General features: G+C 41.9%; 2 protein-coding genes across 7 annotated transcripts in view; one reads left to right on the forward strand and one right to left on the reverse strand.

Annotated features, from left to right (window-relative positions):
- The window catches only part of FILIP1L (filamin A interacting protein 1 like), a 213601-nt gene extending 204406 nt beyond the window's left edge, over positions 1-9195 (reverse strand). For 2 of the 3 annotated variants that reach the window (XM_074851902.1, XM_074851892.1), the window contains exon 1: positions 8951-9195. The gene's annotated coding sequence lies outside the window, so the exon portion shown is untranslated. The remainder of the gene's footprint in view (positions 1-8950) is intronic. The other variant, XM_074851911.1, reaches the window with a different exon arrangement.
- Positions 1-27398, forward strand: part of CMSS1 (cms1 ribosomal small subunit homolog) — a 247877-nt gene that overhangs the window by 206194 nt on the left and 14285 nt on the right. For 3 of the 4 annotated variants that reach the window (XM_074851973.1, XM_074851954.1, XM_074851963.1), the window contains exons 3-4: positions 3776-3863; positions 23336-23436. In XM_074851973.1, coding sequence (XP_074708074.1) covers positions 3776-3863; positions 23336-23436 — 189 coding nt within the window. Of the gene's footprint in view, positions 1-3775; positions 3864-9307; positions 9439-23335; positions 23437-27398 lie in introns of all 4 variants that reach the window. The other variant, XM_074851983.1, reaches the window with a different exon arrangement.

Consider the following 27398-nt stretch of genomic DNA (forward strand, 5'->3'; position numbering starts at 1 on the left):
CCATACAGTAGAAAACTGCTGGTGAATTCAGGATGAAGAAGAGAATCCAAAGGAAAATGTACATGCTTTATGAATTTAAAGATACGGATTACACCATCTCTGCTGGGTCTTATGATGTATTAGCTCAAAACTTGCTTGTTTTGGGATCTGGTTCTTCATTTGCCACATATTTCTGTGCATGCTTTGTCGGTCCTTAAGCATGGCTCACTTAAGCCTGGATTATACAGATAATGTAGACACCACACCATGTGTTGAACCCTGAACATCCTGCTTTTCTCTTGACATTGACAACTTATGTGTTTATCCTATAGTGGATGATATCTAATATTATTATGCTGGCTCACTGCTGAGCTTTTTAACTGAATGCCACTGTGACTTGTCTTTATTATAATAGAGAACCATTTTAAAATGCTTTATTGATATGAAAAAACTTCTTTTGTAATTAGAAAATTCACTGTGCTTTTAATTAATACAAGTATTGAAGAGATATTTGGTTTCTGAGTCTATTTTTGGCATTCCGCAGCCACATCATTTTAGTAATTTATAGTTGAAATGCCTATTGAAAGCCTCCATAATAAAATAAAAAAGAAATTAGATTACCTCTGAGACTTAAAAGAACTGTTGAAGAATTTATTAGAACAATGTTAAAATATGCCCTAAACCAAGTCATGTTAGTCTGCAGGTTGAAATGGGATACCTGGGAATTCAGAGTGCCGTGCTACTCCGATTAATTAAAATGTAGTCAGCTGAAACCTCTACTATAACCAAAATTGTTCCCCAGGGTTTTAACTTCATTACAGTCCTGGTGCAGCCTTCCAGTCCTGACCATTGCTGAGCTAAGTAATTAGTTCAGTTTAAAAAAATAAACAAAAGGATAAAATTACCATGACAGTACATAGGATTTATTTTTTTTAGCTATGTCGGGCCCTGTTTGGTGGTATTAATTGTGTATGGCCATTCTTTCTGCTGCCAAAGACCAAGTGAGAGACAAAGTATCTCTGATTTGAGGGCTATGCTGTTTTCCATATTGTAAGACTGGGATTATTTTACAATTGCTGTTCTCTGTAACTTTGGCTAAGACACCAATCTCCCCTCTGCAGATGTGCTGCCTATCTCGTCCCTGTTGTGTTGTGTGTACTGTTCTGCTACGCCGGGGTTTCCTTATCAGCAACTCTGCAGTAAATCAAGCAGGAGGAGAATATGTTTCCCAACAGGGTCTCAAATGAAGAATTCACAGTGTGTGAGTTCGTATGGGATACCAGAGGACATCTGCCTTCTGAGCTGTCTCCAGAGCTGAGACTTCAGGGAGCAGATAAAGCACTGCTTCTGTCTCTCCCATACCACATGTATTCTGACCCTGCCTTTACACAGTCTGTCATCAGTTTGTCCTTGAGCTGGATGCAGTAGTGAAACCCTTTAGATAGGACTAGCCCTTATCATTCTCTTGTTTCATGTCAGGACACTCTCCCAGAAGCTGCTGAATAGCAAAGACATGACAAAGGAGCCTTTGGTTGTGGCTGTCGATACTGAGACTGGAGAATTTTAACTCTAAATTAAAAGGGATCTCACTGAGCTAGCTGTGTCTCTCTAAGAGTGAGCCCCAAGTTTGGTTTTCAATCTTAATGACCTGAATGCAACTGACTAGGATTCTCAAAAGCATTTTTCAAACCCCTAATGCTTTTTCAAGGGTTAAAGAAAGGGACTTCCATGTCCTTTCTGTCTGAGTATAATAAACAACTATTATTTTATTCTACTATAGCGCTTTCTTCACAAATCCCATAGCACTTTACGTATGTTATTTAGGCTCCAAAACACCCCATTAAGGGATATTTCTGTGTTTTGTTTTATGCAGTAAGACAAACTGAGATGAAAGAAGTGCTAGTGATTTGCTAAAGGCTAAACAGTCCCTATCAGATGTAGAGAAATGTACTCCCAAACTCTTTAATAAACAAAGCACGTACATGCACCTGACTTTCATCCAAGGAAATCCTCTAGGATTCCCTCCTCTGACCATGTGTAGTGGGTATGTACACAAACTGCAAAGAAAACACAGCATATCAACTCATATATGTAGTACAACTGTAAAGTATCAAACTGCTCAGTACATACCATAGCTTTGCACTTTAATAATAAAAATACCTTCAGTGTTAATTGCTCTTTTTAAGTTACACGTCACGGGAAAGGACAATAGAGAAGCAGCTAACTGTGCCTTCTCCAGTGGTCATTTCATACCCTGAATTTCTTGATGAAATCTGGCATTTCTTCCTTTTGTTTCACTGGCAAGGAGCAAATTTGATAGGGAACCCGCTTTGCACATTTGCAGTAGGGCAGAAGAAGATTCTAAAATGGAGGACGATCTGTGCTCTGAAAGAGATTAGTGAGATTCTTTGCCCACGTAAGGGGACAATCTCTGGGAAGGCTCAAGGAACCTATAATTAGACTACATGTTGTCCACCTCAGACAGCTGGAGGTTGGATGAAAGTTGCTGTGAGGGGGAGCGAACGCCCTGTTTTTCCCCCTGCAAGACTCTCAAGTTTCCTGTTGCAGAAGAGTTGAGAGGTCATGTAGTTTCAGTCTTGTGATGTCTACTTATCTATATCGAGAAAGTCCACTGCAACCTGAGCTGTCTCGCCTTCTAAGTGGGCCAGTGCTGGTGGGTGTGTGAACGTACAGTGGGGAACGTGCAGCCCGTTGGCTTGGCTGTGTGAGACAAACTGCTCAGCAACAGCCCGTGTTCGAGCACGTGAGTCCTTGTGCAGCCTCTCAACCCTCCCTTTTCTCATATACTGACAAGCTCGTCCTGTACCACCCCACTTTATTCCCAAGTGAGATTTCCTTGTCTTCCCACTCTTTTAGGCAGGTATTGTGTGAGTGGACATATGATGGTATGCATCAAGTTGTATTGGATGACATCTCTAATCATTATGTTAACAGAATTAAACATAGTGACAGGAAGAATGGCTGCCACTCATTTTCTATTTGAGTGTTCTTAAAGACAGACAAGACGATGTAAAATGCCTTTGTCACTATATGTTGCATGTGATTTTTAAATTGTCTTTGTAGGGAAAGTATCTAAAACATTTGTCATTCATTTGGGGATTATTTTACATTCTTTTCATCCTTTGCTCTTGTATTCTTCTGCAATATTATTAGTAGTTAAGAAAATTGCATGAGTACTGTGCTAAATACAACCATGTTGTAAATACTGTTTGGTTTTTTTTTTCAAATGTTATTTGTGTGCTAGAGATTGGACACTGGTCTCCTGTTCAAGTGAATGCCTGAGGACCAGGTATCCATTGGTATACTAAAAAGCTGGTTATTAGTGAAAAATGGAAATGTTCACCTCCAAGGATTTATTTTAACAGGACTGTGTTTAGTCCAAGTTTCATTTTATATAAAATTTCAATTTACAGTTTTGCAGCTGTGCATATAAACTTTCTGATGTTTGAGACAAAAAAAAAAAAATAGTGTTGTTGGATGCTGTAGTGTTTTAGCCCCAGTAGTGATCACTGTGAATCTGCTGGGATTGAAAGAATTTAGGCTTATGTAATGGAAGATAAGAAATTTGTCTTAGTTTTGTATAGCCCCAGTTTTAACTATTTCTCCCTGCGTGACTATGCCACATTGTATAGGTGGGCTTTTCACTGGGAATTGTTTTAAAGTTAACCACCTTCATCTTAAGATGAAATGCACTGATACGGTCCAGCCTCACATATAATCCTTTTCCTTGGCAGATGTCACAGAGCAGCAGAAAGTCGTGTGTACACCATTACAGAGAAACTGCTTCAGCAAAGCACAGCCGCTGCTGTGCTGGTGCTTTCCCAGGCTCCGAGCTCCTGCTGACCTCCCCCGAGGGAGCAAAGGTCTGTCTGTGAGCGTGCTCTGTACCTCCCTTTCTGCCCTAAGAAATGTGTGCCGACTGGAGCGCTCTGTTTGCAGCTTACTTCTGTAGCTGTCACTGACCCTGGAGTTGGGAACAGCTCTATACAAGTGAGAAATCAATCTGTGCAGGTGGCCAGCTGTATGTCCTCAATTTTAAATACATTTGAAAGCATATTTTCAAGTATAGATAACCGCTGCTGCTCTGGGTATATACATGCTGTCTCATACCTCTGCATGCTGTTTTACAACATGCCAGGCAAACTACTTTCAGTTGTTTAATTTCATTCACATCATCATTTTTAGGCAAAGCTGCCATAGTTGCTCTCCATTTCATCTAGCCAAACTGAAAGTCCATATAAAATAAATGCATTTTTCAAAGGAGATGCTTCATCTTAGCCTAATTACCATGTTTTGCTGTTAATGGATAGAGAGTGGGTCTCCACCCCCTGCAACTTCGTCATTTGTCTGTACACAACTGTGTCCATGGGTGCATCTGTGTGACCGCAAGGGAGAGATGCAGATGTGGCCAGGGGAGAGCAGGCTGCGCCCGCCATGTCCTCAGCTGCACTGGTGGTCAGTGTCCGAGGGCAGGTGGGGCAAGTCCTTCTGCCTCCCCTTCCCCTGCACTGAGAAAACCCCAGGTTCCTGGTTTTATGTGGAGGCTCTGCACAGCAGACCTTATCTCACTGTATGGACTGTGTGCCAATCCTGAATAATCACTGAAGTAAGGCCTGAGGCCCATAGAACTGTACTTAGTGGGACCATAAAGATGTTTGGGTGAGAAGTAACACACGAGTATAGCAGACAGTGGTCTGCCTGCTATTTTCACCAGTTTGGAGCTGGTAATCGCAGCTGGAAAGCAGTGTGGTACTGCAGGTTTATACACAGAATCAGAATCACAGAATCATTCAGGTTGGAAAAGCCCCTCGGGATCATCGAGTCCAACCCCTCAGCCTGACTCTACAAAGTTCTCCCCTACCCCACATCCCCCAACAGCTCATCCAAACGACCCTTAAACACACCCAGGAATGGGGACTCCACCCCCTCCCTGGGCAGCCTCTTCCACTCTCTGACCACTCTTTCTGGGAAACATTTTTTCCTCATGTCCAGTCTGAACCTCCCCTGTTGCAGTTTAAAGCCATTCCCTCTTGTTCTGTCACTAATCACCTTGAGAAGAGACCAGCACCAACCTCTCTACAATGTCCTTTCAGGGAGCTGTAGAGAGTGATGAGGTCTCCCCTCAGCCTTCTCCTCCTCACACTGAACAGCCCCAGCTCCTTCCATCTCTCCTCACAGGATTTATTCTCCAGGCCCTTCCCCAGCCTCGTTGCCCTCCTCTGCCCTCGCTCCAGCCCCTCGAGATCTCTCTCATATTGAGGTGCCCAAAACTGGACACAACCCTCCAGGTGTGGCCTCACCAGTGCAGAGCACAGGGGGACTATCACCTCCCTGCTCCTGCTGGTCACACTATTTCTAACACAAGAGTACCTAGATTTCTAATATATTTCTAATATAGAGTACCTAGATCTTCAAGTGGAGTTTTTTTTCTGTGCTTTATTCTGCTTAGATGTGAGCATGAAACTTCATTATGCTTTGGGTAGACAAGAGTGAATTTGCCATGGTTAAAAGTAATGTTTTCTGATGTAAAATGTGAAAACCAGTGTTGGAGATCTCTCCATTAGTCCCAACACTGTATTAGACTGAAAGAACATGCAGACTGCTGAGGCTGTTCCTCACCTCAGAGCAAACTGTTTTCTGCAACAAGGTATCGCTGTACCTCTGGTTCACAGAGAGCAAGATGCAGCAGGGGACCCTGTGGAAAAGTTCTGTTGGTTTTTTTTTGTCCTATTTTTGGGAGATGGATTTGTGAAAGCAGGTCAGACAAAGCTTGGGGCTATGTGGCTTGTTGCAAGTATGAACTTTGATTTCCTTCCCTTTCCCTGTTACCAGTAAGTCTCAAAGGAAAATATTCTTTAGTAGAATGACTACAATTATTTTATTAACTGTTTGCTTAACTATAGCTTTGTGATTTTTCTGTGCCAGTAAGTATCTCTCTTTCCTATACAGCAGGTATTGGCACATCATCCTCTGTCACTTCCTTCCTGGAAAGTCTATTCATGACAATAGTCATGAAGGGTTTTGAAAGAGAATTTCTATGCAGAAATTTCTATGATACTTTCATATCAAATATCGTGTTACCTTCTCACACAGGCATACACACAGAGACCTGTACCCAAATACTCTTGGGCTGGCTCTCTAGGTGCCACCTTCACCTTTCTTACTGTCTCCTCCATCCCCTTTTGGGTGTCCCTGCCTGGATGCTGGCTATGCAGTGATGGTGCTGTGTGGTGGCGAGTCGCAGGCCCCACTGGCTGACTACAGAGCCAGGTGCCAGTGCTGCTGTAGCACCTGACAGGGCCTCTTGCTAAAGGTACTTATTTCAGGATGAGTTGAGGTGCACTTTGACTCCCCCCAAAACCCCAGCTTCTTTCTGGCCGTCCGTTTTGCCTGAGGAATGGCAGGGAGGGAGGAGGATCCCAGCACCATTTGTTGTTTGGAGAAAGCCCCCAAGCAGGAACACAAATACAGTGAGCAGTAGTAAGGATCTGACTGCTGGTGGCACTCACTCATTCCCCTGGCGCTGTTTGGATTTAGCCATCTGGCTCTGGCCTTGCTTACACCTGTCAGCTGAGGGTGACAGTGCCAATGGCAGGAGTTTGTGAATGTCCCCTTGGAGCTTCACCTGGCCAGCTGGCAGCCTATATCATCAGCCAAGCATCATCTTCCTCCTCATCTACAACCTTAAGCAGCAAGTCAGTCAACACATCTAGCCATGCCCTCTAATAGAAACAGCCAGCCCCACTAATAGAAACAAAGGATTTCAGACTTTCTTTTCTGCACTAGGGGAGGAAATAAAGAACATTTCCTCATTTTATTATTTTTTTTTACTTTTTTTTCCCTTCTGTGATGTTCTCCACTAGGATGGCCACATCATGCCCATTGGAGCTCACACCTTAGCAGGGTGAAGCCAGCTTATGCTGGTGCTAGAAATTTATAGTAGAGCGGAGAGAATAGGAAGAGGATGATCCTACCAAGCAGGATCAACCCCAGCCACAGAGAGGTTAAAAGCAAATTGAGGTTTCTCTATGTTAAGACATGAGGCCTGTTCACTCAGATATGCTTCTCTGTAACTTCCAGTAATGCCATGCTCATGTTTATCATCACAGTGGTACTGTCCTTTTCCATTGCTGTCGTCCTGTCACCTGTATGCCAGCAAACCTCCCACTGGTTTGGGTGACAGAGACTTTTTTGGGCTTATCCTGTGGGGAAGATGTGGTGACCCTCCCTTCAAAACAAGCCCGTCCCCACCTGCCACTGGGACGCGACAGCACTCCTGCCCCTTTGCCAAGGGGGTCTTTCTGAATACTGTATTTGTAGGCTACAGTCACACCCATACTGCTTTATTTTAAGCCACTTCCCACCCCCTCAATGTCTTTAACATTGATGGGGAAATAAGATTTTCACACACACAGGTGGAGAATAGGTGCCACAGTGTCATGGAAACTAAGTTGATTCATTAAGCGATAACTTTAGGTATAACCTGACCACTTGAAAATTTAGAGAGATGTATTTGTTTCTCCTCTTTTCTACCAGTGTATAACAACTGTTTATAAAACAATCTTAGGCCACACTAGTTGCTTTTATACTGTGAATCCTTTTACTTCTTGAACTTGATGAATGCATTTGCAGTACTTAAGTAACCCTCCCATAATGGCCTCTTACTTGAATTCTTACAATAGAAACCTTCTAGGTGAATCTGAATTATCATGTCACAGCCCAAGTTGGCTCCATGGCATGTTGCCTTAATTATTATTTGTTAGAGAGTCTTAGGACTGCTAGAAAGGTATTTTTCTGTGAAACGCACGGTGTTTATTACATCCTCCAAATAAACTTAACACTCATGACTCTGAGCATAAATTGCCAAACAAAAATCAGAAGGAAAGGAAGATGAAATGGTCTTAGAGAGTTGAAAGTAACCAAAATGAGAAGTAACTTCAGCAGGTAAGACTTTTGCTACCTTGTACTCTTTTACTTTTTCAGGCTGATGTATGGCATTGTTTAACCAGCAGGTATGTTAAGAAAAGATGACCTGAATGAAGTGCAGGAATTCACCCAGTCGTTGTGGCTTAGATGACCTCCCAGTGACTTAGTGACCCCTTTTGCCCTTTGCTTACTGTTAATCTAGAACCCTTCTGCTGAAACTTTCATGTTGTGTTTCTGTTACAAAGAACTTTTTGGTGCTGTCACATCAGTGTTTGGCCCTTTGGGTCAAGCGGACCTTTCTACCCTATTTCCTCATGTTACCATTCCTGTGTGTTTGCCTTGCAGGAAGCTCTGTATGTGTGTGCCAGTGCTAAATCCATGGCTCCAGGGCGTCTTTCCATGATAACTATCTCCTCATGTCGGAGTCCACACCACAGTATCATGATGTCCATGAAAGGAGACTAAATTCAATATGATCTTTAGTCCTGTCTGTACTCTGGCTGAAGCTGAGTAACTTCTTTGGAACTGTAAAGGGATTTGAGCATGTGTTCATCTATTAATTTATTATTTTTTTTTATATCTGTGCTATTTGCAGCAAGCCTTATATTGCAGCCCTGAAGCCACACTTTCTCATATTGTACAAAATAATGTGGATAAAACATCCCTCAGCATACTGAAATGCACATCCATATATGTAATCATTGTGCATATAGTCACACATCTGTTTTTCTCTTACTTTCAGAATGATACAGGCTATTGGCATAGCTGTGTGTCTTACATTAGTTTAAACAGGTAAAATCAGACAATGTATATTCTGTTGCACATGCTGATATCCTTTTATTTTCCCATTTCCTTTAGACAGTGATAATGAAAACTGATGTTTTGAAATTGAGGATTTCATTATCCAAAAAAACCCTTCATGCTGACATGCAGAACTGGTCTAGCAGAAAAAAGCATATCTGATCCAAGTCATCATCAATTGCTCTCTAATTATGATGACAATACAGAAATGAAGCAAGCTTACCTTAGCTCAGGAGACTGTTTTTTGCTGTATCCCAGGCAGCGTCCTCTCCTTATTCACTTGAAAAGGGAAAATCCACTTGAATAAGGAAAAATAAATACTAGAAGAGTGAGGGATTTAAGGAGTCCTCATCCGAGCTCCTGATCCACTTGTTTTTAGTGAATTGCAAAAACCTCAACCCTAGTAGTAGCTCAGAGCGCCTTTCCTCTCCTCGTGTGTTCTGTGGGCTGAGAATCTGCAAGAATAGACCTGAGACGGTGCTGCAAGAGAGAGACAGTGGGGGGACCTTGGCACGGAGTTGGACCAAACTCTAAATATAGCCCAACCCACTTTCCGTGCTGTTCTCTTCACACTCTGAAGGCAGATGACCTTGTCAGAAGACTGACCTCCCAGCATGTCACACTCTACAAAGAGAGGATCTAAGGGAACAGGACTGCAATGTAAAAGGACAGAAAAGCAATCAACCATCTGCTTGCAGCAAATGAATGTAGGTAGGAGCTCTATTTTTATGGCAGTTGCAACTGATCGAGTTATAATGTGCTTTATTTGATCATTTAGACAAATGAGCCGCATGCCAGTTCACAAAAGACCTGTACCGATGAGAGATTGCATTGTAATTGTTAGTCTTAAATAGAGAGCACTGACATGGATGAAAAGCCTGTTGCCTTTCCTCCTCTCAAAAACCTTAACGTATCAGAGTGTGTGGTATTTCCCTAAAAGCTCCTGTCTATAAGAAATTATCCTTCCTTCCACTTGCTCTTATAGTAAGACTTTTTGGAAAAGTGAGTTAAATCCACAAATGTATATTCTCATACCATATAAATTTTAGATGCTAGCATAACTTAAAAGGGCAGTACAGCCTGCAATATCAGAAACCAAACTGCAGAGAAATGTGTAGTGTGTGCAGGGGAGGAAGCAAGAGAGTAAGAGGCATAGAAACATAACCCTTGGGCCTTAGATAGGGAACTGCTTTTCAACAGATGTTTTGTAATCCAGGGAATTTGCCATTCTAACTATGTGGCAACATGTCAGGGTATTTTGTTCTTAACCTGAAGGAGAGTTTAACTTGATATGAGTCAACTTGATACTCTGTCAAACAGGGACCTGATATTCCTATGTCATATGAAGACTTCTGAATAAAAAAAGTGCAGAAAGCTGAGCTACTCACAGGGTCTTCTCTCACGTTCTGTGTTAAGACATGTAGGAGAGTTGGGATAAAAGCTTGTTTGCAGTATTGTTCTTCAGTGGGATGTATTTGTTGGTGGTAACATATCTAAGTATATGCTACATTATATGCATGGATGCAATTATCAATATTCAGAGAAAACCTGAGAAAACATCAGGACTGTGATAACCTTACACTATAGGTGTGTATGTCTGCAAAATATGCATGGGCCAAAAAGGCGTGAATGGTATCAGTGGTCACTAAAGTAGAAATGTGCATCTATGAACAATAATTTGGGCTGTTAAGTTTTTATGAAGTGTACTATATATTTTTCTGATTGAAGCTGACTATTTTTGGCAAGTTCCACTGTGTAATTTTATCATGATCCATCAACTTAAGCCACAGGGTCACCCAGACTCAGTGTGTTACCTTCACAGCAAGAACTACAGCTGTAAGCCACAGCTGCTTCCCAAGGTGGTGAGAGAACAGTGGAAAGTGTGAATGTCCTGCAGTATGAAGGGAGGCATCACATCTGGGACCATACTACATTCCTGGGCAAAACTTGCTCATAGTCAGACCTCGGCTAAAGCCCACCTGTTGAGTAGTTTTATGGATTTATCCGAGTTCCTCTTTCCTCCCAATTTCCCTATTTTTTCCCCATTAACAAGAATAAATGTTTATTAGGAGTGAACATTGTAACAAATGAATGATGCTGGTGTTTGACTTTGGAGAGAGGACCCAAAAAAGGAATGAGTCTGCCTCCAGATAGACAAATGTTGAGTGACATACTAGCACTGTGTAAGTAGTGAAATTCCAAATGCCCGTGATACCGACATCATTAAACAGCGATAGCATCCTGTTATCCTTGCCCCAGTGTGGTACCCTGATGCGATCCAGACCACCCCAACCAGTTCCAGCTCCCCAGTGCCACTGCTACTTCTGCCCGACTGCAAGTGCTGGGATATTGAAATCACCGCAGATCCCCTCACCCAGAGCATGAAGGAGATGAGGATAAGGGAGGGAATGTGTACAGCGTGAGCTGTTACTCTTCACTCTCAGCAGCAAACTGCTGGAGCAGTTTCCATACCTGATAGATCACCAGTTCTTAGAAAGAGGAGGAATCGCAGTGCTTGGTGGGTCCTAAAGCACAGGAGCAGTCAGACTTTGCCAGGAGCTGTGACACCAGCTTCTCCTATATGAAGACTTTGGAGAAGGGGTGATTTCTTGCTTACACAAATAATGTGCTGGGTGGCTCTGGGGAGAGAGTGTTAATTTTGGGGGAGACTTTTATAGAGTGGTGCTGTTTGTGTGTAAGGGGTTGTAAGTGTTGCGTGACCAACCCCAGTAATGCGAACTTCCTGAGGGGAGGGGAAGAGGCTTTAAGAGTGATTGCATTAGTTCTTCAAGATGGATGGAACAGTATTTTGTTTGACAGCTGTATACACTCAAGCTTTCTTTAGGATGGCTTTTGCATGAGTTTCTACACCACCAAGTGAGAAATGTAGTAGGCAGGCAGGCTCTAGTTTGTGCCTACCTTTTCCTGGGCTCATAATTTGTTTTATGATGTCCGATGGTCTTTCCACTTCTTTGCAGACAGTTTTTCTCTTTGACTACCCAGCCTTCCTTGGTAGCATTTCCTCTGGAATGATTTGGGTTTCTAGACCCCTGGCTGTTTCCTCTCTCAGATGCCTCTGCTGGGATTGACAGCTATTTCAAGCCAACCTTGTAAGGTTCCTCCTCATATGTACAATCCCCTTCATGGTGCATTCTGTAACCAGTATTTGTGAACCAATTTTTGTTTTGATTAAACCCAAATTCCTAGGCACTTCTAGTTGTTCAAAGATCCCATGGAGCATTTTATAAGGTGAGATATGTGAACCATAATGTCTCGGCCAATTTCCAGCATGGTCAACTGCAGTCTGGCTTGCCTCACTCCCCTACTTTTCAGAATTGGATAGTGTTTCCTTTTACTGTCATAAAACGTCACACAGTATTGCTGGCATCCTTTTGAGAGGTCTCTGAAGTGACTGTAGGGTATATAATGCCTGGCATCTGTCAAGAGGAGAAGCCCTTTTTCAAAGCTCAAGTATTTAATTTTGTAATGTTCATCCAGTAGATTTGTGAACAGCCAAAACCAATGCTACTTAAGAACGAACAAAACAGTCTCCCACTTCCCCATCTCTTTAGGAATACACTTTTAAACTGAATTTGGAGATTTGAGATTATGGGATGTTTCAGCATAAAGAATAGTTTTTTGAGAGAACAAAAGAAAGAGTAATGAGGAGACTGCAGTGACTTCTGGATGCTATCTGAGCCTTCGCTCGTGGTGTCACTGGTGAAGGGTACTGGAGCAAACAGAACTGACTTGTGCTCTGCTGATGTATTATTGTATCTTCAGGCTCTGGTTGCTTTTGTTTGTCAGGCCCATCATGAAGATATTAAGTTGGATAGCAAGCAATAAAAGGGCCTGTCATATTCCTAACATGTCAAATCTTTGTGTTTTCCCTTTGTGTACCATGGGTTTTAAAACTACAGTGACTGAATGAATATTGAGTTCTCCCTTCTTACTTTGGTGATGCCATTATTCCTTGTTCAAGGCAGCGATAGGATGTCAAGTTCAACCCTTTTTCATTACAAGGAGGGTGGCCTACTATCACTTTCCGGGATTTTTCTAACATTTCTGTCTTGTAAGGCAATATTTAAAACTGAAAAAGTCAAATTATGAATAGGCCTGGGTTGTAGCTGTACTACAAGCTGAGCCTAACCTTGATCATGTAAAGCTTATTCTTCTGTGCTTACTTGTGTACAACAGAGGATTTTCTCTGTTCTCATTCTCCAGTGTGCACTTTATTTTGTCTTTTGGTTCACTCACAGTCAGCAAGTACAGATGTGTCAAAAACAAGTTGGAAGTACCTATTTTGAATATTAAAGAGAAAGTGTTAAAAATAAGGGAGAAAGGAGAGGTAGTTGTTAGAAGTACTCTGTGGGAGATCCTTTGCATGGCAGATAGTTATGTCAGTGTGCTAAAAATTTTCTATCATATCAGAGCGTAGTGAAAATTAATTTGATATTACTGCATTAAGACCTGTTCTTTTTTGTTTGAACAGGCAGTGATTTTAATTTAAATTAGCATTCAGTGTAAGAAAGAGGAACCTAAACTGAATATCCTGTCACTAGATTTATCGGGCAAAAAAAATTTTGTGATAGATGTGCCTTCTGAACTGCTCAGGGAAGGGGTTCACATTTTTATAATAATGTTGTCTTTGTAGTACAAGCTATTGCCAATACTTAGAAACTATTACAGGGAATTCCTACAGACTGTGAGAAACTCTGGCTTGGTACAGGCTTAGGCTGGATGGACTGGGAAGGAGAGTTTATGCCATTTGAATATTACCTAGTGCGACAAAATCCAGGATCCAGGAAATTATAGGCACATCAGTCTTATTTCATTCCCCGGGAAAGTTATGGAACAAACCCTTCTGGGGGCTATCACAAGTCAAATGAAGCAGACGATTGGGAAAAGCCAGCACGGATTCACCAAGTGCAAATTGTGCTTGACAAACCTGATCACCTTCTACAACAAAGTAACCTGCTTGGGCGATGTGGGGCAAGCAGTGGACATTGTCTACCTGGATTTCTCTGAGGCTTTTGAAATGGTTCCCCACAGCCTCCTCCTAGAGAAACTGATGTGTTATGGTCTAGACAAGTGGTCTGTGGGTGGCTGGGAACTGGCTGACAGGCCGCACCCAGAGGGTGGTGGGAAATAGCTCCTTTTCACACTGGCAACCTGTCACCTGTGGGGTCCCCCAGGGATCAGTATTGGCCCCAATGCTGTTTAATCTTCATAAGCGACCGGGGTGATGGGATCAAGCGTGCCCTGATGAACTTTTCTGATGGTACCAAAGTGAGTGGGGAAGCGGACACTTCGGAAGGGAGAGCCACCCTGCAGGGAGACCTGGATAGGCTGGAAGCGCGGGCTGGCAAGAACCTTCTGAAGTTCAACAAGGACAAGTGTAAGGCCTTGCACCTGGGAGAACATAATCCAGGAGCCCAGCACAGGCTGGGCTCTACCCGGCTGGGGAGCAGCTCTGTGGAAAGGGACCTGGGGGTCCTGGCGGACAACAAGCTCAACAGGAGTGAACAGTGTGCTGCAGCGGCACAGAAAGCCAACGGGGTGCTGGGCTGCATCAGCAAAGGCATCACCAGCAGAGATAAAGGAGTCGTTATCCCACTCTACTCAGCGCTTGTCAGGCCGCACCTGGAATACCGTGTTCAGTTCTGGTCCCTGATATAAAAACCAGATGTGGACAGGCTGGAGAGGGTCCAGAGAAGGGCCACAGAGATGATCAGAGGACTGGGAAGCCTGGCATGTGAGGAAAGGCTGAGAGAACTGGGTTTGTTGACAAAAGAAGGCTTAGGGGAGACCTTATCACCATGTTCCAGTGTTTGAAGGGTGGCTGCAAAGAAGATGGAGACTCCCTTTTTACAAGGAGTCACATGGAAAAGATGAGGGGTAATGGGTACAGGGTACTCCTGGGGAGATTCCAATTGGAGACAAGAGGAAAATCGCAATGAGAACAACCGACCACTGGAATAATCTCCCCAGGGAAGTGGTGGATTCCCCAACACTGGACACTTTTAAGATTCACCTGGGCAGGGTGCTGGGCCATCTTGTCTAGAGCGTGTGTTTGCCGGGAAAGGTTGGACCAGATGATCCTTGAGGTCCCTTCCAAACTGGTATTCTATGATTCTATGAAAATTAAAGTGCTTTTTATTTTTTGATAGGACTGTGTCTGTTTCTGTTCAGTCACACATTGTATGCCCTTCAAGTGTGCCTTACAATTACACTTTAAAATACCTTTTTTAAAGTACCATGTCAGGTACTTTAAGTCTGCAGTTCAAGGCATCCTTGCAGATATGAAAACTTACTCTTGTGCTGGAATAGGTCTGTTTTGGAAGAAGAGTCCTTAGTTCATAGAGGTGGGAAGGGAAAACAGTGCCCAAACCTTGGGGGACCATGGTTGGTTTGGGATGATGGAGCACTGGCACCACGTGTAGTTGCCATGGAGATTATCTCAGCCCGGGCAGGGAGACAGCTCTGTTCTCTGTTGCAATGGGCTGACAGGGAAAGTTGACAAAAGGACAGTAACTAACTAGTAGTCACCTGCAACAGAGCTTCAGGTGCAACTTCTTACCTCCTAGTAACAGTAACAAATACCATCTGACTCTCAGTTTTTTCTCTTTAGTTCCAAATTGTTGAAATACTCAAGTATTTTAAAGCCTTCATTTGATTCATGGCCCTGAAAACTTTGTGAGTGTTAAAACTGGAACTGCAAAAACTAAAATACAAAAAAAAAAAAAAAAAAAAAGGGAATATCTTCATTAGTTTTTGAAGCACACACTGTGTAGCCATGTTGTCATTCTTCCTTACATCAAAGATTTCAACTGAGCTGTAATATTATGTCTTTTGATGCAAATAAATATTCTTTTTTCATTTCCTGTCAGTATGTATGTTCTTACTGATTTCTAAGACTAAATCTTGGTTTACTATACTATTTAAAATGATTTAGCTAATCCTTATTCAAGGAGGTAAGGGGATGGGTTTGTTTTTTATTCTGTAATCTGTCATCTGGATTTCTCCATCGTGCCACTGCAGATGATGCATGTCCATGATGAGGAGAGTTATTTATCTTTCTGGGGGTGCCAGCAAATCCTTTCTAATTTAGTCAGAGCAATTTGAGAAATGAAGATGGTACTGACGCTGTTGTAGCTATTTTTGATGCAGTGGTTATGTGGTGATCTTCTCCAAGGACAGATTACTTTTGTAACTAACATTTTATCACATTTACTAGCAATTTCTAAAGTATTGTCATAGTAAATAGCCAGCAACTGCTCTGAAGAACCATATTAATACTAAAATTTGCTTTCTTAGCCATTCTGTGTGGCTGGTCTGGAGATCCCCAAAAGAGTTTCATAGCTAGTACACCATGTGCTCCAGGGTATCTGAGCTGCTGTTAGACTTCTCAACAGGAAAATTCAAAGCTCTCCGTTGCCTACAGAGGGAACTTAAAGAGGATTGACCTGGTAGACATGAGAGAGATCCTCCTTTCGGGATTAACAGTGCTGGTGACACACAGCAGAATAATTTGGGTTCTGTCCAGGAGGTGGCTTGAGCTGCTGCTTGTGTGTTGTACCACTGGCTTCCATACCTGCTTCTCCCACTGCTATGCGGAACCTTTCCCTTTTGTCAGGGAAGTAGTTGAGCTTGAAATGCTTTTAAATATTTAGAATGTTGATCCTTTTTCCTTAGTTAATGAGCGTCCCCAGCCAGGCCTGTTTCCAGGCCAGATTGAATGAGGCTTTGAGCAGCCTGGGCTAGTGGAAGGTGTCCCTGCCTACGACAGAGGGATTGGAACTCGATGATCTTTAAGGTCCCTTCCAACCCAAACCATTCTATGATTTAAAAGACCTCATCTCTTCCTTTGGATACTGGTGGGCAGCATGGCAGGATCTGCTTGACCTTTGTTTTTTCTGCTGCCTTGAGGAGTGAAACTATAGTGGTATGTTAGAGTACTGTCATCACCACTTCTAGCCCAGTTACTGCGATCGGACAGCTGTGGTGGCAAGAGGAGGCCTCTCAACTGAGCAAGGACAAACAGGGACATGGGAGACAATTTTGCTGACAGCAGTTACTTTTCACAGAAAATTAATTGACCTTGCACTGTGTGTTCCTGATGGGACACACAGGGGAGATGCAATGAGAAAAAAATCAAAGTAGTGCATTGACATTAAGATTACTTAATCTGATTCAGTGGAGATTTAGGCCAGTTTTTAATGACAAAATGATGAGAATAAGTAAATCTTAGACTTCAATTTTATTCTTCTCCCTGACCAACGCTCTGCCTCTCTTCTCCCTTCCTCCCAAGGAAGAGCAATCTAAAATGGCAATTAAGAAAAAACTCAAGATGTGCCCAATACACTTGGTGTTTTACTCAGCATCAAATATTTTTCACTCTGCTGAGTTTAAACCTGGGAGTCCTGCGAAATAATTTTTCCCCCAGATTAATGAACACAGATCAATACTGTTTAATCAACCAATAAATAAAAACATAGCCTGCAAAGCAGCCAGAAATTAATCCATCATAGCACACCCAAACTGAATGAACTATGACCACCTACAGAGTACTGACTTTCCTGTAACATGTCTGAAACTAGAAAGAGAGTGTAACAAGTATAAAATCTATTTCCACAGTGTACAGGGCTTTTTGTTAAAAAAAATCAGAAAACACAGGCTTTATTTAAAGTCTGGTTTCAGATATGAAACACTTTTAGAACAGAGGAGGATGGAAGTCAAGGAGGCGGAAAGCTGGGGGGGTTAATAATAAATTGCATAAAAACTTTGTTTTCATGTAAGTAATTCTAGTTTAGTACTGATATGTAGCCCTGATGGGAGCATAAGGGAGAAAGCAGGGATTTCTGTTCGGGCCCAGAGACTATTCTGGCACGGAGTGTGTCTCTGTGAGCAGTGCCAGATATGTCAAATAAAAGTTGAGGGAGTCTCCCTCCTGGACACATCAGGTAGGTTCCCTCCAAATTCGGTCACAGAGATGAGTTTAACGGTGAGAAGTGAACTCGTCATGTAGTGGCCTGTGTCACTGGGGGTCTTCTGGATACCAGATAGATGTCTGATGTCCCTTAGCTTCCAGATTTAAAAACAAACAAACAAAAAACCAAAAACCCCACTAGTGGACATCATTCCCTCAGTTATCTTTGGGTATATGTGCAAAATAATCTTTTTCTATTCTGTGTAATCTATTGTTTCCATGTTCATTGTTTGTATATTACAAAGGGTTGTAAGGACCATGCCTCCTTTCTCTCCCAAAAAAACCTTTCTGTTTTCTTATCTTCTCTTCCTGTGAGGACCTTCCCATACCTGCCATCATTTCTGTGAACTTCCTTTATTTTAGTTGTAGGCTGGCTCGAACCACAAGTTGTTTTTTCCAAAGAATTTTAAGATAATTTTCTGTTCCTTTTCAGTTGTAACTTTTTCTTTATTTTGGGGCATTTGGAGATGTGCTGTCTAGAGGAGTTTTACTTTTTCAGTCAGCCCTAGTCCTTATAATAATTAATTATTTATGTTGTGGCCACTGTAACTCCTTATTAATCAATTCAGAGTAGAAAAATGGCATGTGAGGGTCAGAAGTCTCAGTAATGGTGAATCAGCCTAGCAAATGTGTATGTACAAACAAAATTGCATTCACATCAAAGCACATGTCATTACCTCCTATTTCATTAAGGTCTCGTCTACCTTTAAAAATACTAGTATAAAGAACTAGGTAAATGTGGATTCCTTGTGAATATATTAATAAAGGTGATGATTAAAGGGAACCTGTTCAATTATTTAAATATCTGTGTGCTTATCTATTTACGTGCATATGTATAAACATGCAGATGTGTATGTGTTACTGTAGGTATGTATACGTATATATTTAGTACACATATTGATGTGTGTAGACATGTTTATTAAATTTGAAAGAAGATAGAAACCATTGCACTCAGTGATTTTAAATAGTGATAAGTATCATAAATGAGAAAGTCTTATTCGTGTGTGTGTTAAGCATAAATGACTTGTTCCATTTCAGCATGGTTCAAAATAAAATCAAATAAATACTTAATGACTGGGAAGTCTGTTAGTATGTGCCACGTTGCTGACGTAATACCAAAGGAAAAAAAAGTGAAGAGCTATGGAATTCACATTTATTTTTCTATCTCGAGAGCATTACGTGAGCGTTCAGAAGTCTTTGACAACCTCGTGGTTGCGTGAGGTCTGTGTGCTGCAGGGAAGCAGATGCAGAGGCTGCAGCGCTGAACATCACCCCTTCAGCAGCGCGTTCCGTCAGCGCCTGCCTGCCCCTCATTGCACCACAGGGCACTTGAAAGTCAACTTTGTATTAATCAATTAGGTTCTGCATTTGTGCCAACTTATTATTAAGGAAGCATTTGTGCTCTCTCCTGCTCTAGCAGAGAGGAGTCTCCTGGGCAGCTTGACACCTCAAAGCGGGGCAGGCAGGGCTGCTCTGGTACAGACGTGTTTGGGATCTGTGAGCAGGGTGCTTCTGCATTTATTTGCATCAAGTTACGATTTACTTTGTGAATAACCCTGCTGACATCAAGGTAACTATTTGCAGAGGAAGGTAGTTGGCAGAGTCCAGCCTGCGGTGCTTTGATGTCCACAACAAAGCGCTCCTGTCATCATGGGAGCTGACGTGGTGTCACGAGCAATCACAGCTCAAAACTAGCTTCTGTCTGGACTGGGACAGGAGCGGCTGTTTCTGGAACGGATAGAAAGCTCTGTTCTATGAAATAAAGATACTCAGGTATTGCAGAAAGATGCTCAGATTTGAACTGTTTTCACAGATGTTTGTGGAGTCTGGGGCTGGATGTTGGTTCCCTCTTCTCTCACTTCTTGCTGAAAGTGGAGGACGTTGCATCACGAAGTGCAGTCCAGCACTCCGATGGGCAGTGAACAGGTGGCACATTGTTTCTTAGGCTATTTCAGACCATGGAAACCATTTGTCCAGTTTTAGATTGCTATTGCTAGCAGTGTGTCTTTTAGTATGAGAAAGAGAAGAGGTTATTTAAAACTTAGATGACTCCTGTTTGCCTTTCAGAGCATGCCAAGTGGGATTTAAGAAGGAATGCTTAAAGATCACAGGCAGCTTCCCCTGAATCTATTTTATGCAGTTCTCATTTATTTCCAATGTGAAGTAAATATGCCGAGAAAGACCTGGCTCAGCAATTCCATTCAGTGAGACATGCACAGATACACTCTGGGATGGGCATTTGGGGCTTAAGCACAGTGAGCAAGAGGGACAAAGAGGTGATTAGTTCTCATTTCTTTGATGTACTTCATTTATATCATTGCTCCACAACCTGTTTGGGTGTAGTGCGTCCAGAAACCCGGGGGTGTGGAGCTGGTGTGTGTAAAAGCTGGTCACTCCTTCTGTATCTGTGGAGTCGGGGCAGAAGAGACAAAAGTCAGTGATGGGTTCCCAAACACAGAAGCTGCCCTACCAAAATGTGGCACAAGAAATTTGCCAAGGGGTGATATGGAGGGAAACAAGCCCATGGTAATGCACAGTGGTAACAGTGAGCTACCAAGACACCTTTTAAACTTTCAGGAGTATGCTGGATGATGTAATTTCTCAGCTTCTTCTAATGAAGTATCATCTGAGATTCCAAAGTGGATGGGGGATATAAGTGGTCAGTGCCCTCGGAGAGGAATAAGCCAGGGAAGGAGCTGTTGCTGTGCAGGGGCAGGCATATGGTGCAGGAGCACTCGGACACCCTCAGGAGGACAGAAAGGAAGAACCCAGCAGATTGTCACAGATATTTGAGCTGTAATATAAGGAAAATAATCTGTTAGTCTCCCAAAACTTCAGCTTTCTCTCTTCCTCTGTTCATCTGCTGCCATGTGTGAAGTTGTACAGGACTAGATGTATCTAGATGTATTTTTTGGTGCATTAATAAATTTACAATGAAGTAAACACATATCACCATTGATGATGTTTAAAAAAAAAAAAAAAAAAAAAAAAAAAAAAGTGGGCTTTGGAATACTCTCTCCTTTTTACTTCTGGTGACCAATAAACTTTCCCAGAAAACTTTTCACCTTCAGCTGATGTCTCATGAGCACTCCTGGGACAGTAACAGTGATGTTTTAGGAAAAATGCCAGTCATCCTGGGGCTGGCTGCTCGTTCTTCTCAGCTCAGAAGAGTCAATCAGACTCAGTTTGTCCCTCAGAAGAGAAGGAAAACAGCTCATGAGGGCAACTCATGGATGTCAGTGCCATAAATTTCCTAGTATACAAGTAAGCTTGAGATTTAGACTTGTCACCTCCCTTGCTCGTGTCCTTTGAGAAGAGACCCCAGAATGGCCGGCCACGTAGTGTCTTCTGAGGTTGACATAGAACCAGCTTAAGGGGCAGCTTAACGTTACAGTGAGCCTGTGTAAGGGGCTGCCAGGAGTGACATCCTCGCTCTTCCCCTGCCACCAGCCACACATCCCACGTGGGATCTAGCACTCGGGTGGCCACAGGCCGTTCAGCTGCTGGTTTGATGGCTGTGTCTGCGCAGAGGGGAAAGCAAACAGGCCAGCTGAGCTGCGGTGTCCACTTGGTGCACACATTGGTGCGTTTGCTGTAGACCTGGAAAGTGGGGCTTTTCTTGGGGGACTGGGCAGAATATGTCTTCATTCTGTGTAGAGGTGCAAATGAGTGCTGCCATTTCTTCCATGGCATCCATTCTGGTCTTAATGAAGTTCATTAACATGTTTATTTAGCCCCTTCACTCAGGAGTCTCTTAGTTGTACTGGCCAGAAAACAAATTCTCTTCTTAGTTGCTGCTCTGATTCTAAAGCTCTTGCGGTTTGCCAAGAAGCTAATCTATATCAAGTAAGATTTCATGACAAATGACATCCAACCTGCTAAAACATTCACTGATTTTCTTCACTTGCTAGCTTTCAACTTCCCAAATTTTTTTGAACTCTTAACAGCTGTCACAACCCAACTTTAGGATGCTGACTGCTACACAAGCTTTTCAAACTGGGAAAAGGAGTGGAAGTTACAAGATGGTATCCTTCCAGGCATAAATACCTACCCATTTTGTTACCTGTTCTGTTGCATTAGGATTTTAAAAGCCACTGTGGATGAATAAAGATCCCCCTTTCCCTTTCATATCCTTTTACTTAACCTTTCACTTAAATTCTCTGACACATCTTTCACATATCCTTTCACTTACCTTTTTTTCAATAAGTACCTATTTCAACATAGAACTAGTAAATATAGTTGATTTTCTCTCTCTCTCTCATGTTCTCTGGCCATCAGTTTACTCTGCTCACAGCTAGCGATTGCATAGATGTAGTTATATTGTCCATACTTGGGGTGATGCTTAAGAAATTGTACCGTTCCTCTTTATTCAAAATAAATAACACTTGAAGCTGTGAATTTGCAACTTCAGAATACAGGAGATTGCAACAATGACTAAGTACCTGTCGGGTGGAAATATTCCAGATACAGAAATTGAATTATTCAGTTCTAATTACTCAGTTCGATGGATGATAATGCTTCTGGCAATGATCAGGGAAGTAATTCAGTCCCCAACAGAAACTTCTGTGTTTGAATACAGCATCTTAAAGACTAATATAGCACTATTAGAGGGAACTGTTGCTGTGGATGTTCTTTTCCCCTAAGGTATCTCTGTAGATAGATGAAGAAGAGAATGAGTAGAAACATCTTAATATAAATAATTTTCTTTCAAAACATAAGCTTTTTTTTAAGTCTTGTGGACATTCTGTGTAAACTTCGGGAATGGTGCCTTTGCCTAATTATTACTGAAGAGACACAAAATTAAAATGTAGTTGCAGGAAATGTCTGTATATATTTTTATGCAATAGGACATTATACCATTCTCGTCATTTTTCTTCTTCTAGGTAATTGTGTCAATAAGGCATTGGGAGCTTTTAGATGGAGGCTGGGGAGGTTTTTGTGTGCACTTTTGTGTGTGTTTGGTTTGATTTATTTTTTTTCTTCCTTCATCTGCAAGGCATGTTTTAGTAGGAGGAGGTGACTTATTCTGAAAGAAGTGTCAGCAAACTTAGCAAGAAAGATGTATTTTTACAGTTGTCCTATGGACCATAGTGCCCTTAGTCTTCAGTACCAGTGCTATTGCTTGTTTTGGGGTCCAATGAGATAGGTCTGTAATTATATACAGTGAATGCAGTGCTACAGATCCAAGATTATGTTTTACTTGTGAAATAAAGCTGAGAGATGTCATGCGACTTGAGATGTGGTTTATCAAAAACATCTTCTTTCATTGTTCACTGCTTAGTTTAATTCAAGGGAGATTTTTGAAATATTAGATATTTCTACCTGTGATGCTGCAGCTGGCACCCGCTGTGCAGCATTTCAGAAAGATAAATAAATATATTGCCTGCCAGATTTAATACTGTGAAGAGGAGGTGAAACCTGGGACTTTTCTTAGAGTAAATTTCGAATACCAGTGTTCTAAAATGATAAAAAATTCTGTTACAGCTGTACTTATTGCTAATCTTGAGATTGTATTATTGTGACAACCTTTCAGCTGAAGTTTTTATCCCTGTTTTTGAATGAAAAGATAGGAGATGGATTTGAAAAACGGTAACAAAAACTCTTCTTTTTTCTTGTTAGATCCTTCAGATGATGAAGCTATTGATAAAGCAAGTGATAACAGGACAGCAACACATCAAGATTCAGATTCCAAACCTGCTGTGACAAAGAAAAGAAAGCAGGTTTGTAAATTTAGCAATTGTGTAGAGCACAGAGATGATAACACATAGGGAAATGTAGTCCCTTTTCGTCGAGGGAAGGGACAGTTTTCTTCACTCTTTGTTTCATCTGTTCATGTAATAATATTGTTTTATTAAATTATTTGGCCTTATTTGGAAGTTATCACATTCCAGTACATTCAGTAACAACTTCACTCTTGTTTTGTGAGTTGAGATGCCAGGCCTGTCTGCTACAAAGTGGCTGTCTAGTGATAAAAGCCTGGATGGTGCTACCAGGTGTCCTCCCCTATAATCTTTTCCCCTTCCCTGCACACAGGAGGTCTTGAAAGCCATATTTATGTGTTGTACAGCATCTCTGCCCAAGCATGTCCGCAGGGCAAGGTCCAAGTGAAGAAGAATTTAGGTCTGCATGGATTGATGTTTTCGTAGCCTTTCACTACTAAAAGCTTCCTGTAAGACCAGGAGGAGCTGTGTTGTTCAGCATTACATGGAGTATGCCAAGGAAAAGGCAGCAAGGTCTTTGGCAGACAGCATCACCCCAACTTGAGCAAAAAAGAGTCATCTAGAGGTCAGTTGATTTTAATAAGTCTCTTGTTTGAAGGTAAATTTCTTCTGCCTTCCTGATACTATAAAGGAGAATCGACTGAATGGCTGTCAAAGAGCTAAAATTACATTAGAAGCTATCTCTCCTTGAGGTTATGGATATTAATTTTGACCCCTAGGTCAATAGTAGATTCACTGTCTGATGCCTAGGCAGTTGCCCAAGTGAAAACCCTTTGCAGGGTTGCTCTTTTTTTATAACAGAGAAGTGTAAACAGCACAGTCGCAATTATTACGCTTTTGGGTGCCTTTCCAAGGAGACCAGAGGTGAAGTGAGCCAAATATCTGAATGGTTCCATGTTTTGATTAGGAAAGACAGAACCAAGCAATACAGGGGAAAGCTTTATTGCCTTTGTACATGCTCTACCAGGGGTCAGATCCTGAGGATCAACTTGGTGAGGATGCTTATGGAGACACTTTTTATCGCCATTATCTTCACTTAAGCCTTTAGAACTAAGTTAAGACAGTTTATTTAGAGGAGCTGCTTTGCTCTTTCTATGAGAACATTAGAAAGGATAACCACACAGGTTATCCTGCCGTGGTGGACTGGGACTGCTCAGCTTTAGCAGAACACCTGCCACAGCTCTTCCTGTCACATAAAGAATATCAGTCTGCGTTTTGGAATCAGATAATTTGATGTTTAGCCATGAAACTCCACGACACAATGCTTTACGGGAGCTCAAAGTCGTGGCTGTGTTATTGCATGGCTTTTAGAACAAAACACTTGCAAAATCAGATGTATTTGTGGAAAGCTAGTATTTTGTAGTTCTGGTGCATATGACATAACTCATTTTACTCATGCCTGCCTTATTCACAGGCTGGAAGCTATTCTGCAGTGAACTAGGCACCTTGAAGCCAGTCAGAAGACAACCAAATAGAATTATGGACATTTATGTTTCTAGTCTGCAGGCTGTCCTCAGGCTTACAATTAAATGAATAACTTGTATCCAGTCTGAGTGGCATATTGATGTGTTTATTTTGTCACAAACTCCAGAAGTCAGAGTATATGGCTGACCTAGAATGTAAACTTTCACACAGATGCCAGAATGTTTTCACTCTACATTTGAATTTCCAGTAACTTGGCAACATGTAAAGAAAAAGAATTTGTTAGAAATATAATACAGGAAATATTTTATGTTCTGTCTATGATTAACAAACAAGGAATTTATGACATTTTAGTTCATAAATCAATGGCATAAATTTCCTGTTTTCTGCATTTTAAGAACTTCCATGTAAAAATAGCATAAAAACACAGAGCACAAGGGAGCCATGTCAAAAACCAGTAGGTTGTCTGCTCTGTGTCTTGCATAAGACAGACATGCAAATGACCTTTTCTTAAGGATGGCATGCAAAGAGCTCTTGCATGAGTAGGTATGCAGCTAACATTTGATAAGGGTCAGAAGTTCAGTCTAGATCAGATGCCTAAATATTTTAGACTGGAGCTCATCAGAGACATATAAGTTTACAGCCATTCACCACCATGAAGTTTTTCTTTTTCTTATGGCATTATTTTTAATGTCTGGATAAAGTGGACTTATTGTTGCTGGGCTAATAGTGTACTGTGCCTAAATACATATATGCTGCTGTAAAGGAGATAATTTTGAGTCTTAATATGCTTTGAGGAAGCAAGCTTTGACTACAAGCCTGCTGTGTACTACTGTTGCTGTTGAAAGAACGGGTTGCATACTGCTTTCAGAAAAGAAGCCATGGCATTTGGTGATACTTTTAAACACCTGAAAGAAGGGTTATCAGTAAGAAAATTTTGTTTCTCTTAGAGAAAATTTTTCAGCTCTGTGGCATGGTTTTATTCTTTTCTCATGCAGATACCAGTTGGGAGTGTTTTGCAGATTTATGAAAAACAATTCACAATGTATATCAAGGGAGAAATGGGCCTGAGGTGAATGAGTGGCATTTTTTGGTATGCTGAAAGAGCAGTAACACTTTCTAGAATAGGGAACCATCATACTCTACTGGAGGAAAGACATTCAGGTTGGCCTCTTTCTGGCTTTTTGATTGCTTGGTAGTATCCCTTGACTAAATGAATCCCAAGGCTTGTTCTCTGCATAGAATATGATGTTGAACATGGAATTTATGATTAAAACACCTGGCAAGTGGTCTTTGAATATCTGTAGACAGCTGGGATGCATAAGGGTAGAGCAGGAGCTGAAGGCAGAGGGTAGCTCTGTTACAGTCTCAACGTCTGGGAATGCTAATGGTAGGGACAGGAATGGAGAAATGTATGGTGGTGTTTTAAAAGCACTTGAATCAGAGTCAGGACAGAGATTTTTTTAAACAGAAACAAAACAAAAATAAAACCAAAAAGCTTATGTTAACCCTGGAACAATTTTGTTAGTTGAAGTGAGTTTCTACTCGCAGTCATTCCCTTGATTTTTAGTGAAGATAATATCTGTTTATACTGAGAAAATCACAGGGACAGATCTCTCTTGTTTGGGGCAAGATATAGTCCCTGTCACAGCTTCTCACGGGTGGGTATTGATCCAGGCTGCGTTATACTCCAGCCCTAGTTGTTGAGTGCTTTGCTGGCTGTAGCCAGTCCCCAGCCACATCTTCTCTGGTAGTTCCTAAGTATCATTTCAAACTTCAACCAGTTTCAGGGCCGCTCTGTACAGTACTTCTGCTTTTGGAAGTGCAGTGGCTGTGGTTGCATCATAGCACAGACTGCAGGAGCAAGCAACAGGACATTTGTTTGTACTGAACATGGTGGGATCGAGTTTTTTATAGCCACATCAACCAGGGAAGTGGAGAGAAATAGGGAAATGTACGTTTAATATGAACAATTAAACTCCACAAAATGCTTCTGATAAGGACATGAGAGCAGGATTGGGAAGGCACGAATGTGCTGGGTAGGGTTATATAGTACCAGTTGTCATGAAGTGTCCTCCTGTTAAGGGGGTACGGGGTGCAGAGGGCTCAGGAGCACTCAGATACACTGAACTCCTGTTAGCTTTCCTTGGGCCCTCGTGGACCTGTGGAAGCTGCCCTCACAAGGGAACAGAGGAGCAGCTTCTCTGGCTGTCGGCTGGGCTCCCTTTCCTGCTGGTACTTTTCTTCCAGGCCTTCCCCAGGAGGCAGCTCTGCATCTGCTGCTCCTGAGCTGGTAATGATCCGTGTGATGAGACTTCTCTGCACTTTCTCAAAGGAGCAGATTTTTCCAGCCAAATGCACCCTACTATCAAGGAGATTTTTCCTGCATCTCAACCTGTTTTCCCACTGCTCTTCATCAAGTCACTTATTTAGCTCTACAGCCTGTCTATGTAGATTAATTTGCATTTCCATGAAGTGGAAGTCCCTAAGAAGGCAAAAGAAAAGAGGATTACTGTGCTTAAAACAAGGAAAGCCTGTGC

This window comes from Strix uralensis, chromosome 2 (assembly GCF_047716275.1).
Source record: "Strix uralensis isolate ZFMK-TIS-50842 chromosome 2, bStrUra1, whole genome shotgun sequence".
Classification (NCBI taxonomy): Eukaryota; Metazoa; Chordata; class Aves; order Strigiformes; family Strigidae; genus Strix; species Strix uralensis.